This window comes from Augochlora pura, chromosome 10, assembly GCF_028453695.1.
Source record: "Augochlora pura isolate Apur16 chromosome 10, APUR_v2.2.1, whole genome shotgun sequence".
Lineage (NCBI taxonomy): Eukaryota > Metazoa > Arthropoda > Insecta > Hymenoptera > Halictidae > Augochlora > Augochlora pura.
In genome coordinates this window covers 18,778,765-18,802,051 of record NC_135781.1, presented here as the reverse complement: position 1 = coordinate 18,802,051, position 23,287 = coordinate 18,778,765, and the positions used below count along the sequence as shown (strand labels likewise).

The 23,287-nt window shown below is 32.3% G+C and overlaps 4 protein-coding genes across 4 annotated transcripts in view; 2 read left to right on the top strand and 2 right to left on the bottom strand.

Annotated features, from left to right (window-relative positions):
• The window catches only part of Trbl (tribbles pseudokinase 2), a 22,133-nt gene extending 14,665 nt beyond the window's left edge, over positions 1-7,468 (top strand). The window contains exon 4 of the mRNA XM_078193309.1: positions 3,806-7,468. Within this exon, the coding sequence (XP_078049435.1) occupies positions 3,806-4,256 (451 nt within the window). The 3' untranslated portion in view covers positions 4,257-7,468. The remainder of the gene's footprint in view (positions 1-3,805) is intronic.
• Positions 7,469-8,264: 796 nt separating this feature from the next.
• Positions 8,265-13,951, top strand: L(3)05822 (SH3 domain-containing lethal (3) 05822). The gene is given in 6 exon segments (XM_078191592.1): positions 8,265-8,708; positions 9,191-9,269; positions 10,131-10,173; positions 10,175-10,258; positions 10,678-11,712; positions 11,949-13,951. Coding segments are annotated over 6 exon segments (1,395 nt in total). The 5' UTR covers positions 8,265-8,686; the 3' UTR covers positions 12,081-13,951.
• Positions 13,952-14,041: 90 nt separating this feature from the next.
• On the bottom strand, positions 14,042-16,708 carry LOC144475572 (uncharacterized). Its single transcript, XM_078191595.1, has 7 exons — positions 16,121-16,708; positions 15,788-15,969; positions 15,541-15,713; positions 15,256-15,472; positions 14,978-15,160; positions 14,721-14,904; positions 14,042-14,368 (listed from the first exon to the last, which is right to left on the bottom strand). The coding sequence occupies exons 1-7, from the start codon at positions 16,222-16,224 to the stop codon at positions 14,050-14,052; spliced, it is 1,362 nt and encodes a 453-aa protein (XP_078047721.1). The 5' UTR covers positions 16,225-16,708; the 3' UTR covers positions 14,042-14,049.
• A 206-nt stretch (positions 16,709-16,914) lies between these two features.
• On the bottom strand, positions 16,915-23,003 carry LOC144475571 (cysteine-rich hydrophobic domain-containing protein 2). Its single transcript, XM_078191593.1, has 4 exons — positions 22,644-23,003; positions 21,207-21,417; positions 20,945-21,061; positions 16,915-20,729 (listed from the first exon to the last, which is right to left on the bottom strand). Exons 1-4 carry the CDS (start codon positions 22,760-22,762, stop codon positions 20,679-20,681), a joined length of 498 nt encoding a protein of 165 aa, XP_078047719.1. The 5' UTR covers positions 22,763-23,003; the 3' UTR covers positions 16,915-20,678.
• Between the last annotated feature and the right edge of the window lie 284 nt (positions 23,004-23,287).

The following is a 23,287-nucleotide window of genomic DNA, read 5'->3' as shown; positions in this document are numbered from 1 at the left end:
GGGGGGGGGCACAGGGAATGTTGCAAGCCAGAAAAGCATATTGGTTCATCGGCTTGGGAGATTTTGAAATGCTGGTATAATTAGGAAACGCGTGGTTTGTTCCACCTCCCAGATCTCGAGTCCAGATTCGATTGCGTTACAGACCGTGTATTTTATTTTATTTCTCGTCTTTTCCTCTCTTTTTCAATCAGGCTTTATCGTTCACTTGGACCGCCCAATTTCTCAGCATATCCGAATATATTATTTCCAAATTTGGTGTTTAAATATACCACATTACATATAATTCATCTAAGAGATGATGTGGAATACTATTTATAGTATTGGAATTTTTTAACAATTTGATACGTACTTGTTTTTGCTAGTTCAGAGACAGGGTCGCAGAGGCTGCGATAATTCGTTTGAGGATGAAAGTTCGTTTCTGCTCGTGTCCTTGTGACACAAAATGCTTTTTTTGTTTAGGAAGTTCGTCACATTTAGGATTTGTTTGAAAAAAAAACGAGTTTTTACAATAAATAAAACGATTACGACGATTGCAACGTGCAACGCGATACGTAACTATCCCTCCATCTTGCAGCAATCGCACTTATGTAAATATATCCTTGTGTTCTCCTTTGGTTCTGCTTTGCGTCAAGTTTTTCGCATGCAATTATGAATATTTGTTTGCGCATTGTCCGGTCATATACAGACGTTGACCTTAGTGATTTTGTGCGCGTTTTAGTTCCACTGGTCGTTACTGGAAGATCGCCGATCACCCTTTCGTAGAATTTAATAAAATTTATAGAAATATCGCAGAAACATCCGATACGTGCTTGAAAACGAAGATCTTTGCCCAACGACAGAGGTTCGCGATAATTCCCACCCGTCAGCATGACGTGGGGTCATCCTTGCGTCTAATTCTGATGTACACGACATCTTAGAATTCATTGGCATCAAGGTTCTTGACACTTCAGTGCCCCCACCGTTCGTTCTTGTCCTTCGACCCTGGATCAGTCGATCAGTCGATAACACGTCGGTCAGAATTCATTTCCATCGAAGTCCTTGACGCATTTTATTGCCGGCAGCACCTTCCGTTCGGGCGACCAACGAACCGATCGATCGATCGGATCAGCGATTTCCCGGATGTGCCTTTTTATGGAGTTCAAGTGTCTCGGTTAGCCACCTCATAACGCATAGGGTCATATGCGTCGCTCAAGAATAATTTCTTCCTGTCGGAAGTGTGTCAGGACTACTCGAATGGAAGGGAAACTATTAATCTCCTTAGTATACATATATTAGAATAAATTATTGTTCGAATATCCATCGCTACATTGATCTATGCAAATGCAAATATCTGTGGTCTCTGTTTCGCGTTGTTCACTTCGATACTGCTTCAAAGTTAATGGTGCCAACGACTCTTGATTTCAAACTCGAATCGAAAGAGAACGAAATACGGAACCGAACGGTATGTTAGAAAGATCTAGACAACAATGGTTTCCAACACGCCCGTTTCCCGGAGATCAACGGTTTCAAGAATGGACAAGATCACTCTCGAGGAAACCACCGCGCGCTAGAATCCACCATCGAGGGTTCTTGAACCCGCGCCGCGTGTCGTAGGAGTCGTTTGCTTACGAGTGAAAGTTAGCGAAGAAAGCTGTGGCCTGCCGGCCGGCTATCCTCGTCAACTTATAGCATCTCGTGCATCCGAGACGGAGAGCATGCTGGGGAAACGAGCGAAACCGGGTCCCTTCTTTGAAACGATAACCCGAGGCCGTTGACACTCGCTCGGATTTTCAAGATCGTTCGCCAGTCTTGTCTCTTCCTTTTCTCCTCGCCTTGGCTCGGTGATCGATGAAAGTAGTGAGAGGGGGAGATAGGAGAGAGGACAATACCTGTCGATCGTAATCCCTCCTCCGCTGCTAACGATCGCTGGATTTGCAACAAACTTGTAACGTAATCGGAGGTGTACAAGATGCCTGTATAACAGTTATATGCTTTTTTACAATATTTTACCAAGTTAATAATTCTACAACGTCTATGTCGTAACTAAATAAGTGAAATACAGAACTAAAGACGTTATATGGATTTGGAAATATATTATATACGACTATACTCAAACGATTGAAAGAAGAAATAAATTTTTATTTAACTTCTATGATTAACTGAAACAATTTTTATTTTACATGATGATCCATGATATAATAATAATTGATCTTTTTTGGTCCTCTTCGTATAAACTATGATTTTCTACACTTTCTTCTACAAATTCTTGAGCGAAATGATAGTAACTTTATTCATTCTTTTAAAATCACGGTTTCTGAGTCGCTTTAGTAACAAATGAAAGAAATACAAAAGAATTTTTTGAACTATCGAAATGTTATGTTAATGGCCGCGTTCAAAAGAAAGATCGATTGCCGTTTTGGTCTCGGTCGCGCGGATAATTTGCATATAATTTGTGCCCGCGCACACCTTTTGGCGTGTATGACGAAACGAGTCCCGTGGCACCGATTATATTTTCTTCTCTCAACTCGACGCGTGTGCGCTTCCCAAACGATTACGCCATTACATATCGACCAAGTGTCCCGACCGATATGAGAACGAACATCGTCGAGAGCTTACAGTTGCTCAAGACTCGAGAATATTACGTACGCGCATTCTCGCCGGTCCCTATTAAATGTATTCTAAGAACGTCACCGTTGGCAATAATTCGTTTTCGGAGCACTTTCGTCTTCCGGTTACTCGAAAGAATTCCAATGATTATTCATATTGAAATACGTTTTAATTCAATTGCATCTCCAGTTTTTCAAATATATCGGTAAACATTCACAAAATTGCGACATGTATGTTCTTCCTATTGTAACCACTGTTGAAATTATATCGTGCAAGTCAGTGAGCAGCTAATTCGTTATTTTAGTAGTGATTTGAGTGATTAGATTGTTGCTGCGCTATGTTTGATACGCTAGTTCACAAAAAATAAAGAAGTTAGCAGAAATGCTACCAGAGGAATGATGCCACGATATCGGTTGATCCATCGTCGGAGTGATTGCGGAGGAAGCTAGTCTTGAAGCTTGAGCAACAAGAGAGTACTGTCCGCTGCGTATCGATCGAGTATCGTAACCGGTGTGAGAAGGAGCATCGTGGAAAGCTTGAAGTTACCCAAGACCCGGGAATATTACGTACACGCGTTCTGCGACTTCCGCGTTGCAGGTTGATCAACCGGCAGCCAGCACTCTCCTTTCTTTCACCAATCCTTTCGTTGCGCCCTGTTCCACGATACACGACCGTGCCTCGTCGGTATGACTCAATCGCGGTGTCCTCTTGCCACATTAAAATGCCTCTGCTAAAATGTTGCACAGCCTCCCTTCTCAACACGATCGAAGAGGCACCCTCCTGCAACCATTTATTTTATCCCCTCGCTCTGCGATTGTTATTGCAGTCGCAGAAATTTTCATCATCTATAATTCTCTAAAAAAAAAACGGAATGAATCTGTATCTTATTTTATATATACTGATGACAAAAACATAGAGACTATAAATTGTATAATATTATAAATTGTTGAAAGAGCTATTAAATTTTGTTCATGCGAATAGTTAAATACCGGTAGACTAGTCTGCTAGCATCAAAATTAGAGAGTAAAATAAAAGACAGGCCTTTTTTAAAGGGAATTTGAAGAATCATCGTAACAGTTTATTATTACAACTTTTAATTTTAGTGTAGGGAGCTGTGCCCTTTACTGTTTCTTATCTAATTAGTATGTGATTTACTATTTTACTGCTAAGATAAGGATTTTAAGTTCAGCTTGTTTAACTCGGTACTTTTTGTTTTCAGAACACGACTTCGACTGGAGAGTCTCGAAGACGCAGTGATCGTCGAAGACGATGATGACAAGCTGACCGATCGTAGAGGCTGTCCAGCATACGTCGCGCCGGAAGTTCTGCGATCGGGTCGCGCATATTCCGGCAAAGCCGCCGATATCTGGTCCCTTGGTGTGCTGCTGTACACAATGCTGGTGGGTCGTTATCCATTCAACGACGCTGAGCACGCATCCTTGTTCGCTAAGATCTCGCGTGGCCAATTCGCGGTCCCCGAGTGTCTCAGTCCGCGGGCACGATGTTTAATCCGCTCGTTGCTAAGAAAGGAGCCATCCGAAAGGCCATATGCCGAGGACGTGCCTAGACACCCGTGGTTGTCGAAACCGTTGCGTGTCTGTACAACGACCAGCAGATCCTCGTGTCAGGATCAAGTCGTACCAGAGCTACCTAACAATCACGAAGACTGATTCCTCCGGGAGACGGACGAAGATTCCGCGCACGTTGCAACCAGCTTATGGTCTTAATCCTCTGTTTGGACAAAGGACATCAGAAACCTAGGATATAGCTACTGAAAATCACCGTAAATTCTGTTCGCCTGCAGGACATTTTTGTTGTAATACTATAGTACAGCTGGAAAAAAAACTGTTGAATTTGTTATTCGTGTTTGGAATACGCCATCTTGATAGCACTTAAATTTGGTAATTTCGGCATCTTTATCGTTCAACATGCTAAGAAGTATTGTAATGTTTTGTCATACTACCTAAATTTTTATACAATTATTACATTTTTGCATTACACCTGCAAAAGTGAAAAACACGAGGACTACTCTGTTGTGGATGATGTAGCACTGAAACTAAGTAATTTTCCGAAAGATTGTTATTGTAAGATATAGTGCATGGATTTTTGAAAATTTAAGAAAATGTGAAAACGAGCCAGTGTTAAATTTCCATTTTACTTGATCATATTAAAAGTTCGACTTTAAAAATTTGTTTCTATGAAAATCTGTGTATCTATTTAATTATATGTAAAATCAAAAGATTAATTTTTTAAAATCTCAAGGTGGCGTGTTCCCTTAAATTTATTGTTAGCATTGATCAATTACTTTAGTTTGTATTCATAATACCTCACCTAAGGTTTGGAATCATTGAACTGTATGCTAACAGACCACAAACGGACGTTTTTTACAATTATACAACCAGGAATAATAAGATCCATCTAAAATTTAAATCTTTATCAAACATATTTTTGAAGATAGATTTGATCTTCTCATTTAACTAGATATCAAACAGTTTAAATTAATATTATTTGTCCAGAGCTTAGCAAGTATATAATACTTTTAAAGCACTCGATAAAATGAACCCTGACTGTGTCACCCAAGGGGTAATTTAACACAAGATTAACAAGTTTAAAAAAAAGATGAAAACTTATATACAGGATGTCCCGGAAATGGTAGTACAACCGGGCAGTGATTCTACATTAAAAAAAAAGAAAATATTGTGGTATAAAATTTTTTCATTCGCAGCTCCGTTTTCGTGATAATCGACTTCAAAGTTCGTTCAACTTATAAACGATTTAATACTATTTGCTTGTCCTGTATTTCACTGCTCTGCTTGTCTCTGTCTGGGGCAGTGTTTACAAACAGTGATAATTGTGCGGTTGAAACAATACAAAGTGTGTCTACTGATTACTCATTTTTTATTCTTTTTTACTACTTACTATTACAATGTTACAATAATTGTTGAGAATGTTCTCCTCGCTACTGCATACATAAGTTTGCTCGATGAATTAATAACATTTAGACAGATTGTAAGTTGTTATCGCTTTTTAATTTTTCGAATGTCTCAGTAATCTTATGTTTCAAATGTGTAACATTTGAAATATTGTTCATGCTATAAACGTGTTCTCTGATATGACCTGATATAAGTTAAACGAACTTTGAAGTCGATTATCACGAAAACGGAGCTCCGGATGAAAAAATTTTATACCAAAATATTTTCTTCTTTTTTAATGTAGAATCACCCCCGGCCTGATCGTACTACGATTTCCGGGACACCCTGTATATATTTGTTGGAGAATTTGTCTATAAGTATATATATATATTTTTTAAGGCGAAACCGTAAATTACAAAAATGTCCTGTATTGGCCTCTAAAACGTGATGTTCCTTTGTATGTGATGTTATTTAATAACACGTTTGTCGGTTAGGAACTCTTCTATGCTTCACTGATCGAATGGTTACCAAATAAAGGATTAAATATTAGCTGACGCATCGAGGGATTGTCTGATTCCGAATCTTTATTTTGTTTCGTCAACACGACAATAGAAGACAGCCTAGGATAAAAACAGATTTTGTTGGAAAACGTTAGGGAAGGTCTAAGGGAAGATGATCGTTGTTCCAATTCTTTGTAAGCAAAGACCTACGAGTACATTTGTTGCTGTTAACATAGAATTGTATAATTCATAAATAATACGATTCATGTGTTGAAAACAATTTTCACTGTTATAAAATCCGTTTTGTTTCGCAGAAAGCTCGTATGTCTTTGTGTCTTAACTTTCATATATTGAACTCGTTGAGATGTTGAATATTGTCTTATTAGGAGAACATTTAAATGTCAATAATAACGTATATACATAAATAGATATACATACACATAACGATAAGTTAACACGATTTTGCTAACTCTTAAAAAGTGATGATAGTTCCATTTCGCTTGTCAAATCGTTAATGAATCGTAACGGTACAATTTAAGGGACGATACAGTTACTATTATTTATTACATCATGTATGAACGTTAAGCAACTTTTACAAACTTTCTATATCAGAAGTGCAACAACTGTCAACAGACAGTTCATTGTGTAATTAAGTTTGTATCAGTTTTTGTGTTCTGAAAATGGTGACAACTTCATGGGATCATTATGGAGTCAATAACCGGTAGAGAAATTCTTGTTGAACGATTACACCCTCTGATCTTCGCTGATGGTTTGATTTGAAGAAAGTACCAAGTGTTCTTGTATTTGATATCTATACAAATTATTTTCTAACTTCGCGAACATACAGTTAAGCGCAAGTTTACCGAATGTGTGTGACGAACATGTGAGTGTAAGAGACTTTTTCTTTTTTCTTTTATATTTTCTAGCGCGATCCTCTGTGCGCCAGAAGCAGCCGTCCTGGCACACAATTCCTCGTATCATTTGAGTCAGGGTACAGTGGTGAGAGCGTTCACGTTGACGCTGAAATGTATATAAGTTCAGTCCACTAAGTCCTACTAAATCGTTAATTAGAAAACATTAATAAGATGTTCTGTACATAGACAAATAAAGTGGCGTTTATGATAAAATCGTTGCTGAACTGCCTACGCATTCTGAGTTCCTATTTTTGACCATTTCAACGAACAGATTGAATTGAATTACGAATGAATTGTACCATTTTAACAGTAAACATACCATTAAAAGTGTTCATTTGCCTTGTATGAATGACAAGATTAAATTTATTTAGATTTTACAAAAATTTTATTATACGTGTTTAAAAATGAATTTATTCAATTATTGCTCCTGAATGCATCATCTTTACAATTTCAGTAATTATGAAATCGATAATCTCATGATAGTATTAAAATTGGTATAAAATATACATTACAAATTTTGTTCCTGTTATTATAGATAAAACCATGTATACAATAATAAATTCGACACAAATTATAATTTTCTATCCTCATTTTCATCCAAATATTCTTGGATATGTAATAAATTATATTTATCAGATGAATTATAATACATACATATTTAAAAAATAATTGTTCAATTTAGCAATTTCCAGGTAGTATTATAGCTAGTAAGTATTATTTATTCACAGAAATTACGAAACATTAATAAATATAAATTGTAAACAATTTCAGTAACATATGTGGCAAGTGATCAATTCAAAATACCAACTTTCTGAAATATAAATGTTTGCGTTACACGTTTAATCGCGTAACAAATCTTTGCAATCGATTGATGTTATATAATTTGTTTAAAGAGCACGTAATAGCAGGACGATATTACGTAAAACGATTTTTTATGTAATACTGAATTATTTTATAATAAACTAAATACTGAATGTATTTAACGTAAAAAATTGAATATTGTAGAAAATAATGAATATAATTTTAAAGTTATATCATTTATAGAATCATGAAATTATTAATTTGCGCGTTGATAGAATATGTTTAACGTGCTATAAGATAGATGTCGCTGCTATCCAGAGGATTTTCTTTAAATCCGTAAAGGAACTTATAGATTATTCCTTTAATAAGTGCTTTCTCCAGTAAATAATTTGAAATATTAATATAATTCATAAAATATAATACAATTTTTAGATATTATGCATAAATGTATGCATACATATTTAAAATGGCCAACAAATAAGCTGCAATCTAACCACTACAACAATCCAAATATACCTAGAACTTCCTATAACTAGTCAGTACATATTTGTGAATAAAGATCAAATAATTTTTCGTATGCTATGAATCATAATAAGACGTTCAGTATAATGTCATTAAACAATTCTGTAGAATTCGTAAGTTATATAAAACAACTTTGTATTTCCGTGCACTAAGCGAACAGTAAAACTAGTCAACTGCCTATCACAGATACCACACGGAGTCGTGCCTTTACAATTGTCAAAATTAAATATTACTGACGCAATTGCAACTTTTCACAATAAACAAACTGTTTAGAGACAGTTAAGTCAAATTATTAGTAACCCTCGTTACTTTACCATCAACGATATTTTTTCAACAAAGTGGCAATTGTCCGCTAATTAAACGTTATTAATTAAACGATATCCGTTCGTCTTATTTTAAACACATTGTCTGCCGTAATAGTGGATATATTTGCAACCAAATTGAATGAAAAATGGCCGCAAACGTGAGAACAGGTGAGTTTATCCTCGAACCTGTCATTATTCACGACGGTTCAAACAATGTGAATTACATATTTCGGTTTCATGACGAGTGCAAGTGTCAAAATTTATATCACTATCGTGTTTGAGATTATTCTCGAATATTGATCCTACGTCATGCTTTCAGCTTACACGTCAAATCAAAGTGCAATTGCGATTCGTTAAATTTCTATTGTTATCGCCGTGCCTTGGGAAACCGTATTGCGTCAAATCACGGCCCACATTTGATAACGAACTTATAATCGTAGTGTAGAGAATCGTTTATTCGAACTATATATTTTTTTCCACGATTACTATTGTGTATTCGTTTCTACGCATCTGCATTTGCGCTGTGTAAGATGAATGTGTAGGAGAGAATCCGTGCGATCGGTGCCTGGCCGTGATGCATGCACGTGATAGTGTGCGTTAACGAAGTTACTTTTTAAATATCATCATACATATTCCGTGTTTCATTTTAGAAATGCGAATCCCGACACGAACAGCTCCTCGTCCACCTATTAATACCACTGCACAAAGGACTGCTGCCTGGAACAGCTCGTAAGTTTTATATTACTTTAATTAAGTAATTACGGTAGTGTCGTATTACAAACAGGTTTTAAAAAACAATTACAATATATAGCTAGTCTGAGTCGGCGTTACCATCTAGATTCTACAGTTGATGTAGAAAACATTCGTACAGGGACTAATTTAAATTAAAACCATGCATATCCCTATCATTAATAAAGTTGAATCGGAAAAGGATAATTAATAATTATTCTTAGATGCTTATAAAACAGATTTAATGCAAAGAAAATTTTGTTCTCATCAACGTTTACAAAAGTACCAAGGCCAATAGAGACAAACGTGTAGAAAGTATTCGTACAATTCAATAAAGGATGAAAATATATGAAAATAATAATTAATATTTAATGATTTGTGAAATTGCCTTTTGATTTTATAATAGCTTCAAACCTACTTGGTATGAAATTTACTAAGTTAAATGTTATAACACAATGTATTTTAGTTCATTTTTCTAGTGAAGCAACTTATAAACTTTTTTTTATATAATACTACTATACATATTCAATGTATATATACAACATACAATGATATATGATATGATATATGATGATGTTTGATACATACATATTTACAACTTTCGTTACATGTATGATTATAAAATTGCCTAACTACCACAGAATTAACAACTGAAACGACTATGAGTCATCAGTGATGCAACTATAGCTTAAAGGATATATGATTAAACAACAGAGATCTATTATGCTTTCAACCATAGAAAAATTAGTAACTAATTAACTAAAAATATTCTGCAACGTTTTCACTAATAGAGAACATTAAATATTTAAGCTAAGTTTTTCTTATGAATGTCTAAATTTAATTTATTTTCAATGCTTACAGAAATGATATTTTTACATCTGCCTTCTCACAACAACCGGTTCAGAAAAAAAAAACCACCACCACGACCGCCACCACCAAAGTTTAACAAGAATTATGTACAAAACCAAAAGGATAGGTTGAAAAAGCCGGTATATAAAATTTTTTAATTCTCATAGTGTTTTAGCTAAATGGGAGAATATACTTAGATATTTGTCTTATTTATCATTATGAGAAAAAAATCTTCTCAAGACAAAGTTATACTAGTTCTAGGTGTGTGTATAATAGTAAAACAAAATTTGTGTGGTCTCTACTGCATAAAAATTCAAGTTTACTCCTATTTTTTCTTCAAGGTTTGAATCACTTTCAAATCTTGTAGTAGGATGATGTTAATACAATTTCTTTCCATTATTACAACTGCTACTTGAAACGGTACAACTCTATCCTGAGAACATTTTTGCATAAAAAAATTAAGTAAACAAATATTTATGCAATCCAATTCAGCTGAGAAAACCATGTAAACATTCCTGTTTACTGTAATTTTAATTACTTTGCTTACTAACTTATTTAGGCTAGGCCAAGAGAACTTTTGACTAGTTTGTTTGGCAAGAGAAGAAATGACAACCGTTCAAGCACAATACAGTTAAATAGTCAAATACAGAATACATTATTGCACTCGGAAACCATAAATGGATCGGTCTCTTTGATAAATCTAAGTCCACCTGAATCTCCAACTTTTACAACTCGTTCAAGCAGTGATGGCCTTAGTATAGACAGTTTTGGCAGTGATGGCAATTCAAATCCATCGGTGTTCACAAGCAGTGGAAACACATCTCAAACAGAGAGTGCCTTTGAAGATGATTTTGATTTTTTTGGAATGTCTGCTAAAAAAGCAACACAAAATGATCCTTGGCAGATTAATTCGACATCAGATCCGTTTGGACCAATAGAAGTTACTAATCACAATGCATTTCAACCTGTGAAACATGTAGAACATGCATCCTTCTTTGCTTTCAATACAGATAATTGTAACCAAGTGCCTTTTAGTCAGGCCTGTCCAAAACCTATTCAGTCAATGCCGACTATTATTCGTGCAAAACCACCAAAACCAGCTGCACCAAAAATTTTACAAAAGAAAATAGGACAGCAGATCACTCAGGTTGAACCTGAGTTTAATTTGTTCAGTAAAGGAACAACGGGACCTTCCATTAAATCAATGACATTAGATTTGACACAGTCATGGCCAGCAGATACTAAAGATAGTCCTTCACCACCAATGCCTACAATACCACCACCTGCACCTCCATCAGAATATTTTGCAAAAGATTCTGATCTTTTTGCAAACAATAGTAAAGAACCTTTTGGAATTGCACTGTATGATTTCCCAGAGGTACTTAAGGATGATTTATCTTTCAAAGAAGGAGATATAATATATTTAATAAGGAAAGTAAATGATGACTGGATGGAGGGTAGAATAGGAAGTAGACAAGGAATATTTCCAATCAATTTTATCGATATCAAAGTACAATTACCCGGATTACCAGACAATATTGTTACTGCTATTTATTCTTTCAACGGTGAAACATCAGAAGATTTAACATTCGATGTAAGTCTTGAAAATGTATATTAATGCTTTAGTTACCAGAAGCCTATCTTCATAACATTATTACTAAGTATTAATTTCAAAATAAATTAGTTCTGGACAAAATTATGAAGAAATTTTTAGTGGTTGATTGTTTAAGCATTATTAAGTAGTTGCCAGTAGATAAAGTATATACAATGAAGTAAATTTAATTTCTATAATAATTTTTTGTTTATTTTTGTTATTTATGTATGTTACAGGAAGGTGCAAAAATTACTGTTTTATCAAGGGTATCACAAGATTGGTATTACGGTGAGTGTAATGGTCAGAAAGGACAATTTCCAATAAACTACGTAAACAGAATCCCATGCAATATTCCCCCATCACATTAATTGTCATCATGCACTAACATTTTAGAATCCATTTTAATAGATACATATTTTTCCATTGATTCCTTCATGAAGAAAAAAGATTATAAGTTCAATGTTCCGAAGTGTGCTTTTTTGAACACATTGTACGGATAAAGGTATATCTTGTAAAATTGTATTAGCAAAACGACTGAATGATATAAAATCTTGCATCGTTTTGTAAAATTTGCGAGTGAAATATTCGTCATAAGTTATTAACCTTAGGGCTCTATGGACGCATATATGCGTTTGGCGAAAGTCGCCGTTGTGGCCGAAGGACGCAGATATGCGTTTACTTTAAGTCATAAAGACCATTAGCGCTAGCCACGCGCCGTCCCTACGGATCGTTTCGGCCGGAAGTATTTAGAGCCCTAAGGGTTAAATTAGATTTTTGAATCTAAAGGATTACTTTTTGAAAAAATAATTTTAAAAGGGCAAGGTAATCTTTTATTATTACTTATTACGAAAAAAGAGATATAAATATTTCTAATAATTTTGTTACGTTAAACGTAAGTTTATATTGTATTTCGTACAGTTGTGCATATTATATTGATCAGTGCCTGGCAAGAAATATTTACTTTGTGATGTAGATATTATTTAAACTGTTTCTTCCCTTTAAATATAGTTAATACATATTGTTGTATATTGAACATAGCATAATTTTAATAATAAGCACTGATTTTCTACAAAACAGTAACATTGTTCACTGTTTGTCATAAATTTGCATGGAGTGAGAAATTCTTAACCCAGTGGTATGTGTGTAAACCTACATACAGCGTTTTGGATTTGAACATCAGCACACCTATGCTAACCTAATTCAATTCTCATATTAAAAAAAGTATTAGTTCAAAACTAATTTTTCGTATTTATGGTTACCGCTTTATATGATTCTCATTTTAAAATAGTAGTATTTTTATACTCAATTAAAGAGGAATTAAAATGTTGTACATCAAAGCAAGTCACATGTAAATCAATTGCATATTTACATATGTACATAGAATATTTTTGTTTACAAAATAAGTGTTTAAATTATATTTTTGAATATATTAAAAATAGCAATCGTTACAATAACTTTAAATAATATGTCTTATACTAGGATCAAAAGTAATTATGTTAAGGAAATAAAGCAATATACTAATGAGTTACACTTTTATTTCATTTGTATTTATCATGTATCAAGTTATATTTCTTAATCTATTATACGCATATGGAGCGAGTTACCAATGAAAAAGTAATGCAGTATACACTTATAGATATAATATTTCTTTTTTGCCTCTACAAAAAGGTTCTTCTCATACGAAAAAAGGTCATATATTTTTGTGTAAATATATGATTATATAATTCTTAAAAAGAATCATTTAAATATCCAATTTGGGCATATCTACGTAAATATTTGTTATCTATTTTAATGGTATGTGTATATGAGAATGTGTGTGTGTGTACATAGACGTGTTTTCAAATGTAATGTTTGCTAAATTATTATAAAATTGGCTAAAGCTGAAAGAAATACGACCTGCAGTATTAATAAGTAATGTTTCTATAAATTCAGTGATCTTTATTGGGACCAGCATATTTGACTTATAAGATTAATTAATTATAGCGGAAAAAATTAAAATTAGTATTGCTATAATAATTATTGCGCATAAGATAATTCGAACGTATGCATGTAATGCATCTACGAAATTATTTTGTTATATAAATTTTACTACGTATGTTAATAAAATTATTTAATACGCTATATAATAAAGATACCAATTGTAAATTAAGTGGCATAATAATAATACAGTAATGAAAACGAAATAGGTCGGTCAAAAAATGGAATAATTGTAAAAATTTGCCATGAAGTATGTAATAAAGTACACAATAAAAAAATGTGTATGTGAAGTAATATTTTATGATGTTTAAATACTAACAGTCTTTGGTCATTTTTTCTGTTTACTTTCTTTCCTATCATTTATATATTTGTCATGGTAATACCATTGTTCTGTCTAGAAACACTGTCATTAATAGAATGTTCGCTTAGTGTAATGACTTTTATCAGTAATACATTTGAACATTGGATAGATTTTGTGTGCATAGGGTATTTTGGACAAGAAACACATTTATCTATGTGTCTAGAACATACCCGTTTGTAGTGCCGCGTTTTTTGTATCACAACGTTCCTAAACTTTTCACCTGTGAGGTAATACAAGAAAAAGTTAATTGCAAAATTCCAATGGTATACGTGAAAGCACAAACCGCGACACCATTTCAATAACATTTTCTCCTTCAACCTGAAAAATGATGAAACGTTTCAGGATGCAACCCTCTAAATATATAGTGGTTCCAAAAAGTATTTGTACATACAATTTTTAGAAAGGACACTTTCTGCAAAGGAGGTACTACATTAATGTACCGTACATGTTGAGCATAGGGATAATATATGCTCATTGACAGTTAGAAACATTAATAACTTACAAACATGTAAATTATATATTATTAGTACAATTTGAGCATATTGTTTTTGACATAATGAAGCCGTGAAGTGGCGTCATTATGCAAATTGCAACTGAAAAATTGGATATCCAAATACACTTTTTATTCACCATAAATGATTTAAATTTTTTCTCTTATGTATATTCATACCAATGTATATACTCAGCTTTCTTCTTTGGTTCAGAAGCAGGTTCTTTGATCAGAATTACATCCCAATAAAGTTCCAAGGTTTCAACAATGCCCAGAGGCAGTAATAGCACTAAATAAACAGATGATACTACAAACAGTATTCTAGACGTGTGATGCGTTTTGTTTGCTCTCTGTTTGAAATTTTCTAAAGAATAACGTTATTGAAGATACTTATATCTTTTTGTCTATTGAGTTCCGATTTAAGACATTACACTTACGAGTTAGTTGGCAACGAATTCTTTCAGTTTTTCTCATATGGCAAATAAGCAAAATATTCCCAACAAATATGAACAGTAGAGGTAGCCACGTTGATAAAGCTATGTAAAAATACATGGCACTACCCCATGGTTTGATTTTTTTCTGACATGGTATGAATTCAAATACACTGTCTGTTTCATATCCTAAGAAAAACTATTTTGTAATATTTTTATAATTTAACTAATATGCTTATTCAAAAAAGTATTAAATAATAAATACGATAACAAAATATGTTTACCTCCAGAATAAAGTTTTGTTAATGATATTACAAAACTGGTGCATATTAAAGTAATTATAGTTATCACTTCAGAACAATTATTGCAATGACCACGTATACCAAAAGGGAAAATGATAGCAAAGACTCGTGTCCATGTGAGTGCTACAACGAGCCAAGTTGATGTAAATTGAAAGAATTCCATAGTAACGGAATTCAGACTGCACAGAAATCTGCTATTCTAATAAAATAATAACTTTAAGCCTGAATCATATTATAAGCAAATTAAATAGTTTATGTAGTGCTTACCATGAAGAGATTATTGACGAATGGAAAATGAGACTTTGCAATACCCACAGCATAATTAAAAATTAGAGCTCCATTATCAGATAATGTAAGTGCTTTCAAGTAAAGTGACAAATTTGATTCACAAAGTATAGGAGTACTTAGCATCATGAAAGAAACAATGTTTAATAACACACCTATGTAAACAACATTTAATTCAGTATTAAACAATGAATTATAAGAACTTTGCACTAACTAATACCACACTTACCAAGGATTATAATCAACGGCGTTATGTATCCAAGCAAAAAACGCACAATATTAACAAACGGTTGCAATGATAACCAGTAAAAACGTACTTCACATGGCCACACATTTTCTAAATCAGGTTTCGTGAAATTGTAAATGAAGTCCAAAGTTGTTAATGGCAGTGAACACGACGATAGATTTTCTCTAGTAAACAATATAAACACAAAATCATACTAAGAGATATTATTGAACAACATTAAGTAGTTCCCAAATACATGAACTACTTTACAATCATATTCATTTTTCGTTAAGTCTTTTTAGAATTTAATTTTTATATATTCAAGAATTTTCTCACCTGGTATCATTTTTCACTAAAACTTGAGTAGTTTCTACAGTATGCAATATCACATATAATATCAGTATTATAATGTACGCGTTTATATTGTTTAATGAAAACATTTGTGAACATGCACGAGATTACTCTGTGAGCAAGGAATTAAAAATTTCATAGAAATATGAATGAACGCTTTATAAAATCGTTACACCTAATATAGTATTAGGAAAACGTTGTTGCTTAAATTCTGTGTGGCTCCTCCTGACAAGACTTTTCACTGGCATGACTAATAATGATGTATTACTTCTTATTAAGAGCTGCAAAGGCAGCTGTCGTCAATTATCATAACAGAGAATTATTCCTGGTAAATATCATTTCAATGCAGATAACAGCTTACATACCTCTTGTGTACCAGTAGGAGCAGACTCGCATCTTGTGTACACTAACAATAAAATGCAGATCTACCTGCATATCCAATGATAAAAGCTCCTATGGTACACGTAATTATAGGTGTTTCCCTAAAGTTTGTATTAGCTAAGACAATTATATACAAGTATTTTGGAAAGATGATTTTTATAAACAAAAATCATATTATTAAATAAATTAAATACATACGTATATATTAAATAGAAAAGTAATTGGATTTTTAATTTAGAGCAAAATAATACTAATAAAATGTTATGTATTTTCACATGAATGTAAATTCTGTACAGAATTTTGAATTCTTCGAGATTAAATTTATTTTAATCATTTGTTTTAAGTAGTTATATCAAATATAGTCAGTACAATCTTTTGTAGCAGATACAAAACAATTTATTTCTGTTCATGATTTAAATCACAAATTATAAGCACCAAATAAATATAAAAGTAATAGGAAAATAGATGAAAGTGCTGCATATTAGTATAGGAAAGATGGAGCTGTGATGTATGTAATGTGATGTAACACGTTTGTTACTATAAGAATTCTTATTTTAATTATACATATTCTATAGGAATTATCTTCATTTCATACAAATATAATTTGCAATATATTTTTAACATACATTATGTACATTTATAATTCACACAAATCCATGAGTGAAAGGCACACATTGAAACCATAGTAGTCTAATCTTTATTTTCACAATGTTATTAAATACTGCTTCTTTTAAATAAATTTTTTCATATACAATCCATTCTATCGTCTTCTTTATTAGGATAAAGTTTTTGACTTATTTTTTGTCTTTTCAATCCCTTCCCTACAAACTATATCATTACACACATTCGTGAAACAAAATGAATGTATTAAGCGTGATTACAGTATTTCATTACGAGGTTGCTACACACTCCAAAATGAGAGTTGAAACAAATTGAGGGTGTAGTTATTAAAAATTATACTATAGCTCTATTCAAATTCAATATTTGGGAGAAGAAATGGGATGTCCCAATGAAGACTGTGAGTTTGTTCATGATTCAGCATGGATGTATTCTAAATATCAGTATATCTTGTTCTAACATTTTAGCTACCAGAAATTGGATACTCTAATTGAAGAATCTTATTGATTGCCTTTTAATTTCACCAACCAGTTTCTAAACAAGTGATATTATATTGCTGAAAATAACTTATTGATGTGTGAATAAAATTACTATCACTATAAATAAACTGATTATGAAATTCGCGAATACCAAAACTTATTTTTTCAAAAGATTGCTAGATCATTGTAGGTAAAGTATTAACTAAAATGGGAAATTTAACATTTGCTGGTCATGCGAGAGTTATTGGCATATTGTCCCATTCCTTGATGTTAGCGAACACGTTTATATTGTCTAAAATTTGCCAACGAATATGACTAGTCTGACATGGACTATCATGTCAGAGAAGATTATGGGTTTGTGATCATAAATACATTGAGAAGAACAGACTTGGAGGCAGCTACTCAGTAGGCAGTACAAGATCATTTCTTATCACTGTACCATTGAAAATGAAGATTGGCAAGTGTTGCATTTTTCATTTCTTGAACATGGTTTCCTGTAAATATAATGTCCCATGAAGGGAGAGAGAGGCAGAGAACACTTTCTCATTAGGCGAAAACTGATACCATATCAGAAGTCTGAATCATAAGTACGAAACTTGTGGCATGAATGTAGTGTCCTATTTTGAGGCTGAAGAATACAACTATACGAATAATAAATTATTGTTTCTAGGGACGTTATTCTTCCATTATTGATTCTCTATCAAAAATATATCCCTCTCATCTAGTAAATCTTGTATGACTTGGTAGATACTATACAGGGTAAGTAGTACAATATCAAATTTACTTGATAAGTCTCTGTTGTATAACAAAATGTTTCAAACAACAATTGTTTGGTATTGAGTAAGATGTACAATAAAATAGTTGGTTTTTATACTTCGCTTTTTTAACGAGATTTGAAGGTGAACTTTTGGTATTATAATGTACAATATTTGAGCTTGTGATTCACAAAATCATAGCACGCTATATGAAAAACTATTAGGGTACATGGAGATAGAAACTATTTATTACCAAGATAGATAAATCTTTGGTAATCTTCATACCTCGATTAAAGAGAAAAATATAAAGAAAATTAACTATTAAATTGTATGCCTTATTTCATACTGAACAACTTTTATTTGAAATATTTTTTTATATAATAAATAGTTTACAAATAAATTTAGGTAGCACAGTTAAGTGACTTACCCTGTATAAGCTGATTTGTAACTTTGTATCCCTTACGCCAATTCTCTCCACTACAATTCCAATATATAAATAAATTTGTATATTTTCAAAGGAATCTTTCATTTAATAACAATGTTTATTTTTTTGAATACTAATAAATTCGTCAGACTCAATATACACTTCCAAATAATTCTATAATATTGGGAATTCTTTACTTTCTATAGTTGTTCTTTACAGTATCTGTTTACCAGTATTTTCTTTAAATATTTAAAATTCTTTTCGTTTTTAAACATATTTACAGTCACACTCATGAAAATGTGTAACATCGCTTTACTTTGTCTACCAAAAAAAAAATAACGCAAGTAATTTACTATTTATACAATTAATGTATAATCAACGAAAATGATGAATTTCTTTTTTTAGTCCTATTAGTTTACTAAATATAATTACAATGTTCAATTAAGATACGTGTCCGAATGTTAATTAACAAACGGTCACATTTCTTCCTCATTTCTTGTGTTTGCCAATGTTGTATTTACATTTACACATTTACGAACCACAGGAAATACTTGCACTCTATCTACATCAATAAGAATAAACAAGTTAATGTTTTTGATAAAAAAAAAAAAAAAGAAAACATTGATTACACGTGTACATTACAAATACGCCGTTTAGAAGTACGTCCACCTTAATATTTATCAACTTTGCACAGTACTATTTTAATTATAATTTTTTAAACACACAAGAAAAGCATCTGTTCTTTACGCTCATGGTTCCATTGCACAGTACATCACAAAATATTTTTCTATGTATATCGATTTTCGAATAAAGATTCTAAGACTCACATTGTGTATAGATTATAGCTAGTTACATCGATTTCATTGATGCGATGTTTAACTGTATCTATTAAACTGCATTTTATAAAACGGTCTCCTTAAAATATAAGTGCAACATAATGTCTGCTAATTATACTTTACAAGATGAACGTTCGTATGAATCACTGTACTGGATATTAAATTATTATTCTAATATAGGAAAATTTATATTACAATTGGACTGTAAATATTTATACATTTATATTAATTTTAACAGCAAAACGTAGTACTCAAAATAGTTCAATGAAGTGTAATATTTTCTCTTTTTTAAATTTGTGTTTGTAGTACAATCTGTCTGCATAAGTATCAACAGTCGAATTGTAACTATTAATTTCACATATTAAGTACATACCTTAGAGAAATGAAAAGTTCTTTGATGTGCTTATGAATAAAAATTACAAACACAAATATATGTAATTTTTAAGAATTGTATAATATACATGCTTGAATTGGAAGCTAGTCTTATATTCTCGATCACAGCCACTGAATAGCAACACAAAGAACTATAATACGTTTCAACTTTTAGCTTGTCAGTTTAATTCTTTTTAAAATTTTGTTTTTGAATTGTATCGAAAGTGTATATTTAACAAAAATGTTCAAGATAATTATATATTAATGACCAGCAAACTAAATGTCAAGCAGTATTTTTAACATGTATATGATCCTGTTTTTTTAATTTTTCCAGTGCAACAGAGTAAGTATTGAATATCTTCGGTCTTGAATGCAGGAAACAAATTTCATTTGATATAAATTAAACGAATTGTCCGCATTTTTATACCTAGTCAATTAGGTGATTTTCAAGAGATAAAACTAATGTAGATTAGTATACTCCACATTTGAATCTTGTTCAAATTATTGTACTGTGCAATCCTACATGTAATATTTACAAAAATATGCCTCCTGCAAGTGCTATCTATAGTGGCATTCTTTCAGTTTACTTTAAGCCAGAAGTGTACAGCTTTTGCATGTCACAGACTTGCATTGATTCGCTACATGTGTACAACTTACATAAGAATCCAGATCTTGACTTTAGTCAGGTTTGTATAGGGGTAGTTTTGGAATAAATTCAATTAACAGAACCTGGAAGGTGAAAACAAGTAAGTGTGCTGCTTATATGTAAACCAAGAATCAATACATATATAATAGCTTTAACAATGATGTAACTACAAACAGTAGGAGTTAATTTATTCTAATACAGTGTTAAATATAATAAAACATTTAAATTGAGAATTAAAAGAACGTATGATAAATTATTTAGAGTGCTATGTAGCTAAGTTTTCTCTATATTTACTTACATATTCCATCATAGACGAAGTATCACATCTTTGTTTCGCCAGCCTCCAATGCAATCCAAGTTTATGATACAGTCTACTGTTTTCCCATTCTAATAATTTGTTTAACGAGTGCTGTGTCTGCATAAAGACATACAAATTAAAACAAACAGTATTACTATTGTTTTCTATGATTTCTGGTCTGAGAATGATTTGTACAGAATAAATGTAGAAAATGTGTAAAAAAAAATAAGATCAATACTTTTAACATTGACTGAATACTTACTCTTTTACTTAAACAGATGACAGGCCAAAGAGAACAACCTAACGTACAACAACAGCAGACACAGCCACAAAATAACCACTTAACATTAACGGGTAAAGTTTTTTTCAACACACTGTTTATTCTCATAACAGTTGCTTTGAATTCTTCTGGGGCAACGCGTGATACCAGCTCATTTGGAAACCCCGATTCAAAACAATTGCTAAGACCAAATCTGAAAAGTAAATCTATTTGTATAATGTGGTATGTTGAAACTAAGTGCTCGGTTTTCTTGTACTAATATTGTAAAATATAATTAAAAAAATATATAATTTCCTTTTAATTTACTATAACTATTAAGAATTTGTAAAAACTGTATTGCAAATATCAACTTCATTTACAGTGACTTGCAAAAGTATTTAAACACCCGCTATTTGAATTTTACAAACAGTGAAAATATATAAAGTGTTTGGAAAAAGCTAGTACTGTTTTTTTTGTAAGGCAATACAATGGCATATTATATTTTTGTGTTTTCACTATCTTTTTAAATGGAAGGATAGATATATTTTTGTATAAATAAACAAATTTTCTTCCAAGTGATATTTTTCAAGATTTTTACATGGCATTGTACATTTTTATCATTTTCATGTGATAATAAAGGTTAAGATCAATTTCTGACATTGATTTATTTAGCACATAGTGCTATAATCCCAAATTCTACAATAGATTAACCCTGGAGGACATTTGTAAGCATAAATAAAAGAAGATTAAACAATTCTTAATCCTTAAACAATGCTTATAATCATTTATGAGATACATACTAAAAGAATTAAAAAGTCAATACTATTCATATAAAATAAACTACACAGATTTAATAAAAACTTTCGTGACTGTTTTAATGTAGTTTTACAAAGAATGTTCCATAACTACTGAAAATATTATTTGATTTACTTTAAATTTTGTATACATAATCTCAATACTTGTATCGTACAATACATGTAACATTACTTTCAAAACAAACAGACATGCATACTATTATCATTTATAGTTTAAAACACTTATTTAGACATTTTACATTTCAAAAATGTATTAATATACTTAGAATATCTGTTCGAATAATAATTCTAAACGCAATGATTCAATTATGCTGTTGACAGTGATTTTCTGACACGTGACTGAAACTATTATAATAAATGAAAAATTCATGAAGGAATCCTTAATTCTGAATCACAGACTTTTAATGAGAATTTGATAATCACCAGTAAATAATGTGTTAATAGCGAGCGTTTGAACACTTTTGAGTGGCACCATACATAATATGAACATCGTTCAAAATACAAAGAATGATGAATCAGATGATATCTTCTGTAAAAAGCGTTTGCAGCCTTGTTCATTTGTTCTCAAAAGATCTTGAAGCCCGTATATGCGTAACGATGGAAAAGACAATGGAATTTTTCTTACACAGTCATGTTTCCGGCTCCTCGAATAACTATGGGATCCGGCACCATTGTCACGTAGTGTTCCTCCAAATTCTGTTCATTTTCTTCCTCCTCTTCGTAGATCGCGTCGAAATCTGCCATTGTGTGATATTCGACGGTTCCCGCTCTACGAACAACACGATTATATCGTCGTAAGGAAACTGATTGCGGGCGCTTTTTTCATTTAGATTTTCCACAGAATCGCTGCGCGTGCTCGTCGACGTTTAAGTGTCACGCACAAACATTTTCGTGGCCGCAGATTATAGGCCAGACAATAAACTTTTGGCTGAAAGTGGCTCGTAACGACACCATTCACAACACAACACACGATGCGCACTGCGGATGCTCACAGCTCATCAATTTTTCATTCAATGTGATTTCAGGTTAGCCAACGTTCCAGCGTTCGTTTATGAACAAGTTCGTATTGCAAATTGCAATTTGCAACTTGCGATTTGATCGCAGCCTAGTTCAGATCACGCGCTTTACCGAGAATTTGTATTTAAAACTGGAGATACTATACAAAGATATCGAAGATTATTTCAAGAACTCCAAAGTGAATCTTCCAGAAACTTCGAAGATAATTTATAATATATCAGACATATAAGTGCCAATTACTTGACTGAAAAC

Excerpts from the sequence above, each read along its gene's own strand:
- LOC144475571 (XM_078191593.1), bottom strand. The coding sequence starts at position 22,762 with ATGGCAGATTTCGACGCGATCTACGAAGAGGAGGAAGAAAATGAACAG. Across the intron at positions 21,418-22,643 it reads GGAGCCGGAAACATGACTGT|ATTTGGTCTTAGCAATTGTT; the intron begins GTAAGAAAAATT and ends TTTACTTTTCAG. Across the intron at positions 21,062-21,206 it reads TCATCTGTTTAAGTAAAAGA|ACACAGCACTCGTTAAACAA; the intron begins GTAAGTATTCAG and ends GTCTTTATGCAG.
- LOC144475572 (XM_078191595.1), bottom strand. The coding sequence starts at position 16,224 with ATGTTTTCATTAAACAATATAAACGCGTACATTATAATACTGATATTA. Across the intron at positions 15,714-15,787 it reads GCCGTTGATTATAATCCTTG|GTGTGTTATTAAACATTGTT; the intron begins GTAAGTGTGGTA and ends TTGTTTACATAG. Across the intron at positions 14,905-14,977 it reads AATTCGTTGCCAACTAACTC|AAAATTTCAAACAGAGAGCA; the intron begins GTAAGTGTAATG and ends GTTATTCTTTAG.